Source organism: Haliaeetus albicilla, chromosome 2 (assembly GCF_947461875.1).
Source record: "Haliaeetus albicilla chromosome 2, bHalAlb1.1, whole genome shotgun sequence".
Taxonomy (NCBI): Eukaryota; Metazoa; Chordata; class Aves; order Accipitriformes; family Accipitridae; genus Haliaeetus; species Haliaeetus albicilla.
Genome location: NC_091484.1, coordinates 80,866,128 through 80,882,380, shown reverse-complemented (window position 1 = coordinate 80,882,380; position 16,253 = coordinate 80,866,128). Strand labels below are relative to the sequence as shown.

Below are 16,253 nucleotides of genomic sequence, written 5' to 3'. Positions count from 1 at the left end.
GCGGCGGCCGCGGGGTGCGCCGGGGGTGGGGCCTGGGGCCGGTGCTGGCGGGAGCGGCGCGGCGCGGTGCACGCCGGGACGCGCAGTGCCCGGGAGCCGGCGGCGCGCTCCGGACCGGCTGGCGGCGGGGCCCGCGGACTCCCCTTCCCAGAGCAGCGCGGCCGCCCGGCGGCCGGTGACGTTTCGCGCTCCGATTGGTCGCTGTTCCGGGAGGGGTGGGGCGTGCGCACGCGGTAGCAGCTGTCCTGTTGCGACAGAAGGAAAGCGCGGACCAGCCGGTGCGGGCCGGGCGGGCGGCGCAGGCTGGGCCTGGCGGCGCGGCGCGGCGCGGCGGGGTGGGGGGATAGGAGGAGGAGGAGGAGGCCGGACTGGGGCGGGCGGCGCGGCGCGGGCGGGCGGGCAGCCCGCCCTGGGCCGGGCCCGTCGGCGCCGCGTGCTCCGGGCCGGGGCGGGCGGTTCGCGGGACCGCCGAGGCGGGGAACGGGGGCGGGGCGGGCCGGATCGGCGCGGCGCGGCCTAACGGCGCCTGTCGCACCCCCGCCGCAGCCCCTACGCCACACCATGCCTTCGGACCTGGCCAAGAAGAAGGCGGCCAAGAAGAAGGAGGCGGCCAAGGCCCGGCAGCGGCCGCGTCGGGCCCCGGAGGAGAACGGCGATGCCGGGACGGAGCCGCAGGAGGTCCGGCCCCCGGAGGCCAACGGAACGTCGCTGCCAGGTGAGAGGCGGCCCCGCCGGAACGCCGGTCTCGCTGCGCCGGCGGGTGCCTGGCTTGTGTCCCTGTGCCCCTACTTGCCCTCGGTGGGGGTCGGCCCGGCGGCCCCGTGCGTGCCGATGCTGGGAGCGTCCAGGCAGGGCTGTTCGTGGGCAGGGCTGTACGCATTCGGTGGCGCCCACGGCCCAGTAAACTGGGCCGCCTGTTCCTCTTCAGCTGAAATAGCCCGTGGGCACGGGCTTGCGCTGAGCTGGGCTGGCTGCAGCGTCTGGCACGAGGGCCATGCTCTCTCTTTGGAGCCAGCAGGACACCGACAGAAATGTGTGGCGGCTCCCCTTAAACTGGGCAGGCGAAGGACTCCCCAGGCCCCCACTTGAGGCTTGCGGGGTAAAGGCGAAGGGCGCTGATGGTGTCTTTTCCCTCTCAGGCAGATACCGTCCCGATCTTCTGGTACTTGATGCCCAGACCCGTTTGGGTTTTTTTCTTTTGGTTGGGTTTTTTTCCTGCTGCAGGGACCACTCTAGTGGCTTACTGATACTGCTACGGCCCTCTTTTCATCTGTTTTTTGGGGACAGAGCTGGTTTGCAGAAACTAAGAGCCCGGCTATCTTAACAAAAGAGACTTTGTCAACAAAGAGCTGTTGACCTCCCTGAAGGAAATAGGCAAGGTGAAGCTTACAGAGAGAGAGAGGTTATTTTTTGTCCTTACTTTAGCCCACCTGGTAACCAGCAGGCTGTTGGGCACACAAGTTTTTTCAGGCTCAGCCCCCAGCGCGTCGTTTTAAGAGGCACTCGGTGCGTGACGCAGAGACGCCGGGCAGCCGCAGGCACGGGGGTCGAGAGGGCGAGGCGAAGGGGCCGGTCTCCCCAGGACCCCGCTCTTCGCCAGCGCCTCCCGTGGTCCCCAGGCACGCTCCGAGTTGCTGGCGGCTCCTGCGCCTGGCGGCTGGGCCCGGACTACAGGCGGGACCCAGCCGCTGCCTGAACGCGACGCTGGCCGGGTCACCGCAGGCTGGCGCAGGCGGCTCGGCCGTCCGCCGCGGCGGGGCGACCCCGGGCCCCGGCCGGCACCGGCGCCGCCGGCTCCGGGCGGGGACTCGGCGCCCGCCCGGAGCCGCCGCCGGCCAATCGCCGCCCGCTCCCGTGGCTCCTTGGCATGCCGCCTCCCTATTGGCGAGGCCTGGGGAAGCCGCGGCGGGGCCGGGCCTCGGGCTGTCGGCGCCCCGCCTCCGGGACCGGGCCGCGGCGGGCAGGGCGCTCCGCCGGCCGCTGCGAGCGGCGCTGCCGGAGGGGTGGGCGCGGGCTGGGCAGGCGCCGCTGGCTGGGTCCGCTGACGAGCGAGGTGCTGAGCCGGCGTTGGGAGTGCAGGGGAGGCTGGTAAACCGGTGCCGACATCAGGGCACGGGTGATGCGGGTCGGTCCCTGCCTGTTCCTTACTGGCAGTTCCCTGTGAAATAATTACACATCCAGGACAAAACTGCCTCGCCCCGCTTTTCACTCATCTGGTTTGCTTGTGTATGTAACTGGTCTGCTTGCACTGCCCATGCTTTTCAAAGGGGGTCCTGTGTCAGCGCAGCTGACGTTTTTTGCTCCTTCTTGGCTAAGGCACGTTTGCCTTGGTGGCAACAGTGATTTTGCCAGGAGTGCTAGACATCGATAGCCAGGGTGGTATCCCTCATTGTCCCGAACAATCTGAACACCAGGTCTCTGCTCTGAGCAGCTGGAGTATTGCTGAGATCCTGAATGCCATTTTCTTCTTCAAATGACAGTGTCTCACCAAGGGGTGAAAATTGGACTCTAACTCAGGGCTGCAAGAGAAAATTGGCATGACAGAAAAGATTTGCTTGTGCTGTAGGAGGAAAGGAAGAGGGGGGCAGGCATATGGACATATTAGCTTCTCAGAAAAATGGTAGGGCCTGTTCCAGTGCTGCTGCTTCTTTCATCGTCTCAGCTTTCCCTTCATTTCTTTTCTAGCCAAGTTTTCTTCTGGCCAGCCCTTTGCTTAAGCTTGCAAGCAATACTTTGTAAGTTCTCTTCCCACTCCTGTCCTTCATGCAGTGAGGGTTAGTTCCATCATACTCAGATAACAGGCTGGCTGTTCTTGCTGCTCACTTAGTTCTAATGGTCATATTTTATTTAGAGAGCAGGTGGAAGTTCCTGTTAGACCAGATATATCCATCTGCTAAGCTGAAAAGCTGAGTGTCATTGCATCTGGGCATCCACAACGTTTCTGTAGAAATGGGGACATGGGAGTTGTTTTTGTGGTCCTTGGCCTATTGGTACAGGGGTTTATGGCTTCCCTTGTATTTGTAAATCAGTAACACTTCTGGTCTGTCTCTGCATATAGAGGTGGATGCTCTTACAAAGGAGCTGGAGGACTTTGAATTAAAGAAAGCTGCTGCCCGTGCTGTGACAGGAGTGCTGGCCTCCCATCCCAACAGCACTGATGTGCACATCATTAACCTTTCGCTGACCTTCCACGGCCAGGAGCTGCTGAGTGATACAAAACTCGAGCTGAACTCCGGGAGGCGCTACGGCTTGATTGGACTCAATGGGATTGGTAAGCTGTGGGGCACCATGACATGGGCTTCTTGGAGCTTGGTGAAGATTCCGTGCTGCTGAGCAGCTGGACGGATGCAGGTGGTAAATGCTGGAAACCAGAAAGAAGGCTGTTAGACAGATATGGCTGGGACACAGCAGTTTCTGTTCTCCCAACTCCCCACCCAGGAAGAGGAATTGCTAGGATTGCTGGTAGAAGTATGAGGTTGCATTGTGGCTTTAGACTGTGCATTGGAACTTGTTTCTGTGGAGAGCTGGATGAGATATCTAGGATCTGTGAATCTGTCTGATTCCTGTTTGCAGCATTTGTTTAGCAGTGTCAGTAAACCCAGTTCTGATGCTATTGGTCAAAGAACTTGCACAGCATGGAGGAGTAGGGAGTGTGTGGTTTGGCCTGAATGGGAAAACAACTGCACAGTCACTGGAGAAGGCGATGCTCTACATGGAGAGATGCAGGATGCGGATGTAATTGAAGAAGAGCTAGTAAGAATGACCAGCTGGTTTAACTTTCAGGAAAACACTTAGGTTCTCTAGTGACGAGTGCATTACTTTCCTCTATGTTAGAAGTCTTTAGAGTTAGGGGTCCTGGTAACAGATGTCAGACCTGGTTAGACAGCAGGAAGTATACAGCAGAGATAAAGTTCCCTAAATCCAGGCAAGGGCTGAACTGCAGTGGTTTCCAAAGAGCTTCTTTGTGTCTCAATCCTGTCCTTGGTGTGGTGAGCCTTAGCTGGGAGGGAGCCTGGCACAGTGAGGCAGTAGGCTCTGCTGTGTCTCTATTCTGGCCTCTTGGGCAAGAAATTCCCAAGGATTTTCTGGGGTGGGAAAGGGAGGGAATCAATGGGATCTGACTGCATCTCATCCATTTCTCTTTGCAATTGTATCTTACTGAATCCAACAAGTAATTGTGGAATGTCTGTCTGCACACAGGGAAATCCATGCTTTTGTCAGCTATTGGGAAACGAGAAGTGCCCATCCCAGAGCATATTGACATCTATCACCTGACCCGAGAGATGCCTCCCAGTGACAAGACCCCTTTACAGTGTGTGATGGAAGTGGATACAGAGAGGGCCATGTTAGAACGAGAGGCGGAACGTCTGGCTCATGAAGATGGTAAAGCTTCTTGGAGTCCCTGTGGACAAGGGACATTTCCTCCATTTCCCTCCCCACCGAAGAAAAGGTGTTACTTGGGTTCCTTGGCAGAGTTTTTACATGTTACGGTACCTCTTTCCCCCAGCTGCCCTGTACTAGTTGAAAAGTCCTGTGGTATTGCACTTCTTTGGATGAAATTATTCCATGCAGCTTCTTAAGAAGTGTCTCAGGCTTGGGAATGGAGGGGGCTGAATAGTGGTAAAGCAGATGGACTGTGAGCTTTCCCAGCTGTATAGAGGTGCAGCTGAGGGCCCTTCATTGGTAGAAGTGCTGACAGGCAGGCTCTCTTTCAGCGGAGTGTGAGAAACTCTTGGAGTTATATGAACGTCTGGAGGAGCTGGATGCTGACAAGGCAGAAGCACGGGCCTCACGTATCCTTCACGGCTTGGGGTTCACGCCAGCCATGCAGAGGAAGAAGCTGAAGGACTTTAGTGGTGGCTGGCGAATGAGGGTGGCTCTTGCTAGGTGAGTGGTATACTGCCTGGTGCCTCCTGGGAGAATGCCTGCCTGCTCCTGACTCTGCAGCGCCATGTACACAGTTCTAAGAACTCAGAGCAGAGCTGAGAGGCTTTGGGTTACCTTCATTTACCCTACACTGTCATCTCCCCTCTCCTTTCAGAGCCCTCTTCATTCGGCCTTTCATGCTGCTTCTAGATGAGCCCACAAACCACCTTGACCTGGATGCCTGTGTGTGGTTGGAGGAAGAGCTGAAAACGTAAGCATGAACGAGTTTGCTGCTTCTATGGGTTGTGCTTTTCTGCTGGAACATCTTGTCAGCACATGAGCAAGTGCTACAGGAATAACTGTCTATAGTTCTTGTGGCTACATAACTATATTGCAGTACCAGTGACACCTTCTTGTGCTTGCTGCTACATATGTCTACAAAGGGTTCTTGATGCAAGGGTAATGAATTCAAGACAAGCCCCTGTCTCTCCCTCACTGAAGAAATGAGAAGTGCTAGTTTGTACTCCCTGGTTAAAGCTACTTCCTTGAAAGCCAGGAGCAGCCCTGGCAGCCTGTGTACCGGCACTGTGTGCGGTACCAGTAGTGTGAGCTTTCCAGACCTGGCTTCCAGCTCATCTTTCTGCATATTGTTCCTCTGTTTTCACAGAACTGTAGTATCTGAGTGAGTCAGTTTCATCTTGTTCTAGTACGTTGGGTGACTTTTTCATAAACAAAGGTAAAATGTTAAGGCTTAAGGCAAAAAGCTTAGGAATCTTAGGTTATCTGGGTTGTGCATTAAAAGGACTGTATTGTGAGCATGGCTTTTCATTTGCAGAGGTTTTTTCCATCAGCTTTGTCAGCTGAACCTTCTGCATGCTTGCTTTAGAAGTCAGATGTTGTAGGAAAGTAATGTGAACCTCTCCCTTTTGGGGAGGCTTTAACTAGTCATCTTACAGATTAGGAGCAGAGCCAGGCATAGTGTACCTAACAGATGGTGGTCTGTACCAAGGTGAAAGTAAGCAGCAAAGGTTGAAACTTCTAAGAAGTGTGATGCCAGTGGAGTCAGTTGCATCAGTAGCACTAGTCATCTACCAAATAGATAGCCAGCTCTTGACTCTTTGTGAAGATGGGTGAAGACTGTCTTATGGTGAAGAGTGTTTTAACACAATGAAAGGTGTTTGCAGTATTTGCTTACTGCAGCTGATTGTAGCTGCTTTACTCCAAATTTCCCAAAGCATCTCCAAGGCTGTTATCTTTCTGTTCTTAATCTGATTATAGGCAAGAGAGACCTGGTGCATGTAAATCCTTTGTCATCATCAGGGCCAACAAGCAAGAATTCTTTTCCTAGCTTAGTCTCTAATAACTTATGTGGTGCCACAGGTTCAAGCGGATTCTTGTGCTGATATCCCACTCCCAGGACTTCTTGAATGGTGTCTGCACTAACATAATCCACATGCACAACCGCAAACTGAAGTACTACACGGTAAGTAAGTGGTGCCCTGTCAAAAACTGCAATTGTCAAAACCAGGAGCTGTTCCCTGGGGCATGTCTGATATTCTATCGTCTCTTTCTAGGGAAATTATGATCAGTATGTAAAGACTCGCTTGGAACTAGAAGAAAATCAAATGAAGCGATTCCACTGGGAGCAAGATCAGATTGCCCATATGAAGGTATCTGCCTAGCTGCATGAACGCCTTTCTACCCATGCAGGTGGGCATCCCTGCACATCCTCAACCTTGTTATCATGGCTTTTGGCTAAGTCTGTGTTTTGTTGCAGAATTACATTGCACGATTTGGTCATGGTAGTGCGAAGCTGGCCAGGCAAGCTCAGAGCAAGGAGAAGACCCTTCAAAAAATGATGGCTTCTGGCTTGACAGAGAGAGTTGTGAATGATAAGGTAGGATTAGACATGAGATTGCATCTAGAGATCAGTATTGGAAACATGGGCTAGATAAGTAGAATGATCTTTAGCTGACAGCAGGAATGGCTGACGCAGCTGGGAGCAGGAATGGTATACTCTTCCTGGTGCTAAGGATGACTGTACTGAAGATAGTGTAATGCTGAAGAGTGGAAAGAGGAGGAGTAAATTTCTAGGGGAGAGAAGGGGATTTGTCATATCAATAAGGCTATTTTGCAGACACAGAAATCAGAAATGAATGTTTAAGGGTTGGAGAAGATGGGGGAGGATGCTTAGAGCAACTCCTACTTGTTTGAAGAGTATAAGCCCACATTTGCTTCAAGGGGAAAGAAATAAGGACTCATTAGCCAGCAGATGAGCTTGCAAGCAACTACTCAGAATAAATCTGTGAGTGAGTTGCTAGAGGGGCTCATAAAAAGTTGCAGTCTGGTGCCTTGGTCTACAGATGATGTTTGTAGTGAGGCATGGTTATACCAGAATAACTGGGCTGTCTTGTGCTCCAGGGTGTCTAACAAGTGGATATTCTGTGTTAACAGACTTTGTCATTCTATTTCCCGCCCTGTGGGAAAATTCCCCCTCCTGTCATCATGGTGCAGAATGTCAGCTTCAAATACACCAAGGATGGGGTGAGTATGGGGAATGTGCACGGGTTGTACGGAGATTACTTGTATCCCTGCCTTGTTTGGGAATGTGAGCCTTTTGGCTAAGCTTTCTGATCAGTCTGCAGCATATGACTAGTGGATCAAACTCCTTGGCAGTGTTAATGCTGAGTCTGTTGAGAACAGAGCATTACAGGTGCAGCACGGAGGTTCTGGGTAGTAGTGGAAAGGCATAATGAGTCAAGATTTTTGTGGTTTGCAGCCATGGATCTATAATAACCTGGAGTTTGGGATTGACCTGGATACCCGTGTAGCTCTTGTTGGACCCAATGGAGCCGGAAAGTCAACACTGCTGAAACTGCTCACAGGAGAGGTATGCTCCCTACATTGTCTACCCTGTTCTGGACCTTTATCCTCGGGGTAGTCCTCAACGAAGCTGCACTTATTTGCCAGAGCACCCCAGTCAGGCCTTGGAAATCCTAAGGTCTTGCTGCAATATAGGGCTTTTTCTCTCATATTATCTGTTCAGGCTGCTTCCTCTGTGCCAGAGTGGAGATTCTCTATTTCTGGCATAGGGCAAAAGGAGGAGTTTTCCTGGTGAAATGTTTTTATCTTCCCTTTCTAGCTTCTGCCCACAGATGGGATGATTCGCAAGCACTCTCATGTGAAGATCGGTAGATACCACCAGGTACTCCCTACAACAGCCACCTGGGACATGAAATACTGAGGAAATTGCTGTCAGGAATGAGGAATCTTGCCCCTCTTATTTCTGCTTCTAAGGCCCCTCCCACTGCTGCCCTTCTGTGCCTGGAGATGGGGGAAGGAACTGTTCTGTTGGCTGAACAGGCTCTAGCAAATGTTCTTACCCTGAAAAGAGGCTTGCTGTCGTCCTTTCTGTTTACTCTCTCACCTTTTATGGGAGAGATGGTTGCCTTGTGCTTGGTGGTGGACAAGTCTGCTATTCTGAAGCAGCACTCCTGCTCCTGAAATGGAGACTCCTTCCATAATAGTTGAGCACAGTGGCTGTACTGTGAGTGGGGTTATTGGCTCTTGTGTTCTGCTGCTCAGCTGGCACCAGAGGGGTATAAGGGGGGAAGTACTTTTGGCCATGGAGTGGATGGCTGGCACAGCCTGAAGGTGAGTTTTCTTCTCTGTCAGCACTTGCAAGAGCAGTTGGACTTAGACCTCTCACCCCTGGAGTACATGCTGAAATGCTACCCAGAGATCAAGGAGAAGGAGGAGATGAGGAAAATCATCGGCAGATATGGTCTGACAGGGAAGCAGCAGGTGAGTATGAGCTGTTGAGATTTGCTTTTTGCTCATTAGGGAAGTAGAGCTGCTGCATTTTCTGTTGCTCTACTGATAACTGACAGTGTGATGCAGTATGCAGCATGGCACACCACAGCATCAAAATGCTTTTTCTATCTCTGCCTTTGAAATTGGAGAAAAAATAACTTATGGCACATATGAACTTTCTTTGCATTGCAGCAATATGTGGGTTGGAATGGGTTACCTCCTCAGAACCTGGGTGAAGAGAAGACAAGTAGTGGCATAGTGCTAGACTCGAGCATATTTTAATTGTAACTTGAACTAGTTTCCTTATCTCGTATTTCTGAGATGAATACCAGGCAGAAATGCTAGAACACATTCTCAGCTGGGAGTAGGGACCACTAGGTTCAAATAAGAGGATAGGACCACACTAGTGGTGCTCTAAGTCCAAACATGACATGCTCCTGTATGTCATACATCACATGTATGACAGGAGTTATCCTCATCACTGCAGTTCAATGTTGATTTTTACGTTGTTCTTCCCCATTTGTCACTTCAGAAGTTGAGAGTAGTTTTATAGCTGTGTCAGGATGCAACGAACACTAGTCAGATCTCAATTAACTGTCCCTTGGAACCTTTAACACAAGCTGGGTCTTGCCATGGACACTCCTTCAGAAGCCCCTGGAATTCCCTTGTTCTGCTGGTGAGAGAAGCTTAGTTTAGCTTTAAGACTGACTAAACTTTGTCCTCTTGTGTCACATAGCTACTGGAATCACAGCGTGAGATCTGAATATTTTGTGGTCAGGGTGGCAGCCTGCAAGTTTCCCTGCAGAGCTGCAAACAGTGTCTGTGTTTGTCAGGTGAGCCCCATTAGGAACCTCTCTGATGGGCAGAAGTGCCGTGTGTGCTTTGCGTGGCTGGCCTGGCAGAATCCTCACATGCTTTTCCTGGATGAGCCCACCAACCACTTGGACATAGAAACAATAGATGCTCTGGCAGATGCTATCAATGAATTTGAAGGAGGAATGATGCTTGTCAGCCATGACTTCAGACTCATCCAACAGGTAAGAAAAGTAGTGAATGTTGTCAGCACCTTTCTAACACTTTAAGTAATTAAAACAAGGTGTTTTCAACTGACTGACTCTTACTCGTCCCAAAAAGATGTGTGAGTGGAAAAAAATCACTGGACATGATTCTCTTGCCCTGTTCATGTGAAAGAATGACTGAGCTAGCCGAGGAAAACATTAGGTACTTGAAAGAAAAAAAAATAAAACAACCCAAAATGTAGAAGTGAAGAATAAGTTAAATGGAAATCATGACACATTCCGGAGGCCTTAACTAGATTTTTTTTTTTTTTTTTTTTAAACGATACTGGAGTAGTTCTAGCACAGTTTTTTTATCACTCAATCTGCACAGGTGAAGGAAATTGCACCACGTACACACAAATGTCAAGTGCTGCTTTATCTGCTATAGCTTTGTCTGCAAGTTCAGGTATAATTTTATTTTTCAGTGTGTTATATCCAAGTAGTTCATGTCAAGAACTACTTTTTTATTCAATTCCCAATTTAGCAGGAAAGGCTTTCCTTCTTAGTTCATGAACAAAAAAAGAAATGCTGAGGGGTCAAGGATTTTTAGTTCTAAAATCTTCTATAAATTATGCAGAAAACACCAGGTGAGGTATTTCACTGCAGATATTTATCTTAGGTAGTTGAAGTGTGAAAGTTATTAAACTCTTTTCTTACCAGACTTCAGAGAGTAGATTTTGGTTAATTTTATAATTTTGGTAAAATTATGAAATGCCGTACTGTAAACCTTTCCTTCTTGTCTGCTCGCTTTCAGGTTGCACAGGAGATCTGGGTCTGTGAGAAGCAGACAATCACAAAGTGGCAAGGCGACATCCTCGCCTACAAGGAACATCTCAAGTCAAAGCTGGTGGATGAGGATCCACAGCTCACCAAAAAGACCCACAATGTGTGAGCTCTAGAGCAGTCGGTCAGGTGCTCCCTGTGGAGACTGACAGTGGCCAATGTGACTCACCCATCTGCCGACTGGAATGGGACTCTGCTGCTATCTCTGGCTGTGTTCTAGGATTGCTGCAATACTGCTTCCCCTTGACTTGCCTTGCACCTCTGTATCTGGACAGATCTCTTCTCTCCTGATCTGGCTACGTTTGGGCAACCATTTCCATATTTAGATGATGTCCCATCTGAGCCAGGCCTTGAAATCTAATGGTCTGGGGTCATGGCAGTGGCAGTTCGGGTGTCTGAGCTGCAGTGATACAGAAGTGGAGACCCCAGCCCAGCTTCTCCCGCCTCTTCCTTCCCAATTTCTGCTTCAGTTTAGATACTTCACTTCAAACTCCTCTGGCCTTGGTTTGTTTTTAACTATTATTTAACAGTGTAATTAACAGATCTGCCTGAGAATCCATCAGTCAATAAAGAGGGAAGAACAGTCTTGTCTCCTTTTTGTGAGCCATAGTGGTCATTAGGGCATGCTGGGGCAAATCAGCCTAGTGCTGAACTTTGAGTAAGGATGCAGAGCCCTTTCTTCTGGGGTGAAGGTTCATTTCTTCAGTAGCACCAAAGTTATGACCAGAACTTGTGGGATGCATGAAGTGGTGAGTACTGAGCTCTGGAGGTACAGAGCAGTGAGGAGGATCCTCACGCCTGGGAAACCTGCTTATCGAGTGAGCACTGGGTTTTCCAGTTAGTGACAGAAGGGGGAGCAAGCCACACATGCCTTATTTGTTGTTGACCAATACAACTTGAAAGGGTTCTGAAGACTGGAAGTTAGAGACAGAGTGTAGATCTATAAAATACCAGTGTGTGTTCTCTACAACAGAGTGGCTTAGGTGTATGCTTTTTCCTTCATCTTGAATTGTATGGGTCTAATAATGAGAATCAATAATTTAGGATTTTTGGACTCTGAATTAATTATTTGTTCCTTGAGGTTTTACTAAACAAGACTAATGAACTGAAGTTAGTTTAACTTTTTTTTTTGTTCTTAATAACAAATTTTTAGAAAAGCTTGTGTTTAAACCTCACCCTGTGCCACAAACTTGAACAAAGTACATTTTTCATGTATTTTTAAAACAAAAGGTACTAAAGAGAAAGGTAGCAAATCAAACCAAATAGCTTCTTGTGATCGTGAGTTATCATTTTAATTCTGACACATGAGAATGGCTGCACTGGTCATGTGAAAGGTTCTTGTAGCCCAGTAACCTGTTCCAACAGTACATGTTGATAGGCAAATTGAAAAATAGGACAAATATGTAGTACTCATACTCTCTCGCAGTACTTTCTCAGGTGCTGACCTTCTGTGGGTCTGACTTTTTGAGTAGACGATTTCCTTGTTTGGTTTTTTTTTTCCAAAGGGACCATCCAAATTGTGATTGCTGCTATAGAAGCACTGCGTATCCTCAGTAGGACAAATGTCACAATGGGAGCTGCTTCCAGTAGATAGTTCAGAATGTTCAGGTTTTTCAGTGTTTTTAGCAGTGATCTGAGGGGGGGGGGAAAGGAAGTCTTTTCTGCAAAAATAATGCAGATGAGTGTAAATGCTGTTCAAGTTAGATCTGCAGAAAAGTCTAGATTGCATTGAAAAGTCACTTAAATGAATATCTCACAGTGTAGTACTCAGAAGTTAACAGACAGTGACGGAGTAAAAGCAACCCACAGATAAGTAATTACTGTAAAGGCTGGTGTCACAGAAGTTGGAACAAGAACAGATGAATGCATGTCTGTTCATTCTGCTCTCTAGGTTTTAAAAAGATGTTGGTGAGTTGGAAAGGGTTGCAAAGTAGCTACGAGAATGGTGAGGTCAAGAAGTCCTGCTTGAGGCTAGAGCTGTTCATTCTTCTCTTTCTTACCCTTAGCAAAGATTTGGCAACAACTCTTATCACTACATTTCAGATCTGTGTAGTTGAGAGCCATGGTGGCAATAATAAATGCAGGAGTTCTTTGAGAATGGTAAATCCCAAGAAGGGCATGGGAACATTGGGATGACAGCCAGCATGATGAACAGTAGTTGGAGAATTCTTGTAGCTGATGTAGCGGAGAGCTGTGTTAGCTGTCTGCTGCTGCGAAATGAGAGGAACTCCTCAGTTGCAGACAGGTCTCCAGTTTAGCAAACAAGGACCACAGGTACATGTTCAAAGCAAAAGTAGCTCCAACTGCACTGGAGATCACAGTTAGTAGGCCAGGACTTGTAAAATGGAATATAAATACAGGCTTTATCAGTCTGGTATTTCAGCCTTGATTTAAACTTGTTCTGTGGTCACAGTTTGTTAGACTGCACTGAAGCAGTTGTGGCAGGCTTATGTCCTGGAGTACCGATTTCTGAGAGAGAGACAGCCACTAGCTGGGGCAGTGGCATTTTGAACTATTTCAGCTAGGGCTTTTCTGGTCATGCACAAAAGCAAAACTGTATCTAGATAAATTATGAGAAATGCTTGTTAGTTGCTAGGATGGTCATTTCTGTGAAAGAAGTGGCCTAGAGCCTCTACACTGTTACTCTTGCTCATAGTATAAAAGTGAGGTTGGCTTTAACACTGCTACAGCCAGAAGTGGTAGATACTACATCAAGTGCAGAGTTGTGGGGTTCCCTTGTCTTTGTTGTGCATTGATCCATACACCACAAAAATAGCACAAGGATGAGTCAAGTCCAGCATACAGCTTCCGGAATGGACAGCCTCTAGCATATGCAATCTAGGGAAGCAGATGGTAATTTCCCAAATCTGGGAGTTCAAATTTGACTATACTGCTCAGTGGATGAGCCTCTGCCTCTGCTATATATAATGGCTCCCTGTGCTTTATGCTGAGTGACCAGTCACTGCTCCTTGTCCACCAAAGGGCTTCCTTCTAACTAAACATTTTGTCAGAAAAGCAAGCTGCATGTGTATAACTGCTGGTGCCAGACACAGCTGCAGCTGTGGAGAGAGACAACGGCTAACAGCTCCTTTAGCATGAAAGCACCTTTGTGTGCTATGACCAGTGGAAAAGGTAAACGGTTCCAGTTCCAGTGAACGGCCTCCCCAAACACAAAGGTCTCAGCTCTTTACAGCTCTGTACATCAGTGGGTGGGTGAAATGTACATCAGAGGGGAAGCCCCATGCTGTTGCTTGTCAATGTGTGGCCTCTTACAAAACAGAAGTGGTGATATTGCCTGCTACTTACTCCCAGTATGAGTCATCCACTGACATCCCTTGATGTTAGGTATCACAGAATATGCCACTCCTGTTCCCAGAAGGATTCCGCTACCCCATATCGTTAATGCCCAAGCCCATTCCCCTTCACAAATGCGCTGACGTGACCATTCCAGCATGTCCCACCTGACCACTAATGTTTCAGTTCTTGGGTACAAGAAGCCCTTCTGGGTTTGTCACTGTGGCATTTATTTGTACTAGGTGTGGGTGATCAGGTGCCTCCCCATGAGGACAGGCCTAGAATAAAACTAAATTCAGTGAAACGCTATTGGCTGTACAAGCACTGGCAGAGTGACTGATGAGCAGGTCTCCCAAACTCAGTCCTTGGAAGATGTGATTTACTAAGGATACATCAGTATAATGTGTGCCCCTGAGCAGGAGACAGCGTGCATGGCAGCACAGTGATACCAGTGTTCCCTCCTCCAAAGGTACATACTAGTATTACTCTTCTATGAAATATCTGATGTGGTGCCTGCTGAGAGAAAGGCTTCCTTTTCTATCTAAAGGACAGAAAACTTTTTCTATTTTGTTCACTTCTCGAGTGTGTTGCTGCACATTTTTTTTCCTGGCTTAGCTTAATTCCTGCATCGTAATTACCATCACTAGTGTGACCACTGATTTCCAAGAGAGATCAAATACATACTCAGGGTGTCAGCCCTCCCCTCTTGCTACCTTCCTTCTGTCCTTTGAGGCCCTGTTGCATGTAGCAGGCAGGACTCCCAAGAGCAGGCTAGCTGAGATAGTGGGATGAATACTGGCTGTTGGGATGTTTATAATAATGCTATCATTCAGTCAGTAGGCTGATGTTCCCTCCAGTTACTGAATCTCCACTGACTGCGTTAACCTGTTCCATAGCACACAAGTGGTTCCACCCATTTGATTCTAGAAGCAATGCCTTGAGTACTCTGATTTACACCCTTCCACCAAAGCAGGAACGCTCCTTTCACCAAAATCCTGGATGGACCTGGGACACTTGTGCCCCATGTGAATGAGGTGCTCGTGTTCTTGCCCACCTCTTTGCCCATGTCACCCTCAAACTTTTTCTCAGGTCTGAAAGTCTAATTGAATCAGTGACTTCCAAGCTCCTCTCAGGCCAGCTGCCCTTCACTTAGTGCAAAGTGGAATCATCAGTCACAGGTGTGTATTCATCCTGCTCCTTGGGGGCTGCACCTGAGGCAGGTGAGGTACTGCTGCCTTTGCTATATAACCAGCCCCAGGGTAGCTACTGGTTGCTCTGTTGGAGCTTGAAATGAGTGCAGAAGCTGGGAAGAAGCGTGGTCATGCTCCTGCCTCTGGGGACAGGAAGTCTAGGAGGAAGCCTAAGAGAAAGGAAACCTATTCAGTCTATATCTACAAAGTACTGAAGCAGGTGAGTAAATGTTTCTTTTCTGCTAGAAACCGCTTCATACGTAAAGTTACTTTTGCTCATTGCATGTTAACCTTATAAAGAGGAAGGAAGGAAGGAAAATCTGCTTTTTAGTGAAAAGAAGAAAAAAAAGAGTGAGTGACCCCAGCTGAGTCTCAAAAGTGGGTGGGTGGGTGCTCATGGGGTAGGAGGCAAGAGACAGATCTAGATGGGAAAGGGTTTCCTAGAGAGATTAAGCTCCAGTGCATGGCTCTGCTTAAAGAAATAATTGAGCAGAAGTCAACAGGGCAAGAACAGCTGCTGTTGGCCCTATGAGTAACTACTAAAATATTTCCAGTAACTTCTGCTGGTGAGATGAGCAAAGGAATTGTGAGAGGTGGCCGTGAGTTGTCTAGGCCTCAGTTGTCTGCACGAGCCTGTAGGCAGGACTTGGAGCATGTGGGCATTTCCACCCCTTGCAGGCTTGTTTTCCGTAGGGGATTGCGCAGAGGCTCCTGCCAGCCTAATTCCAAAGCCACAGTAGTGTCATGGGGGCCACTCTTCAGTCTAATGCAGCTTGCACACAACTCGAGACCCTCAGGGTGGCAACCGTGGGTCCCTTTGGGGTTGGAGCGCCCTGTCTGGGGCAGGGAGGGGGGTCCCGTTCCCTCCGAGGCGATGGACGCGTGAGACAGTGCTTCGTAACCATCCGGCAGGTGCACCCAGACACCGGCATTTCCTCGAAAGCCATGAGCATCATGAACTCCTTCGTCAACGATATCTTCGAGCGGCTGGCCTCGGAGGCCTCGCGCCTGGCCCAGTACAACCGCCGCTCCACCATCACCAGCCGCGAGGTGCAGACGGCTGTGAGGCTCCTGTTGCCCGGCGAGCTGGCCAAGCACGCCGTCTCCGAGGGCACCAAGGCCGTCACCAAGTACACCAGCAGCAAGTGACCGGCCCGGGCCCCAATAAAGTCTCGCTGCACTGGCCGCGCCCCGTCTGTCATAGCGCCGCCGGGGGGGGAGGGACGGCGCCGTTGCCCTGGCGACGGGC

General features: G+C 49.4%; 2 protein-coding genes across 2 annotated transcripts; both read left to right on the top strand.

The window, feature by feature from the left end:
• Positions 1-139: 139 nt before the first annotated feature.
• Positions 140-11,103, top strand: ABCF2 (ATP binding cassette subfamily F member 2). The gene is made up of 15 exons (XM_069778546.1): positions 140-278; positions 547-715; positions 3,059-3,271; positions 4,201-4,383; positions 4,716-4,887; positions 5,042-5,137; positions 6,247-6,349; positions 6,441-6,536; positions 6,644-6,763; positions 7,321-7,410; positions 7,646-7,756; positions 8,009-8,071; positions 8,542-8,670; positions 9,513-9,716; positions 10,492-11,103. Exons 2-15 carry the CDS (start codon positions 562-564, stop codon positions 10,627-10,629), a joined length of 1,872 nt encoding a protein of 623 aa, XP_069634647.1. The 5' UTR covers positions 140-278; positions 547-561; the 3' UTR covers positions 10,630-11,103.
• A 4,001-nt stretch (positions 11,104-15,104) lies between these two features.
• H2BK1 (H2B.K variant histone 1) lies at positions 15,105-16,153 on the top strand. Its single transcript, XM_069800186.1, has 2 exons — positions 15,105-15,224; positions 15,917-16,153. The coding sequence occupies exons 1-2, from the start codon at positions 15,105-15,107 to the stop codon at positions 16,151-16,153; spliced, it is 357 nt and encodes a 118-aa protein (XP_069656287.1).
• Positions 16,154-16,253: the final 100 nt, after the last annotated feature.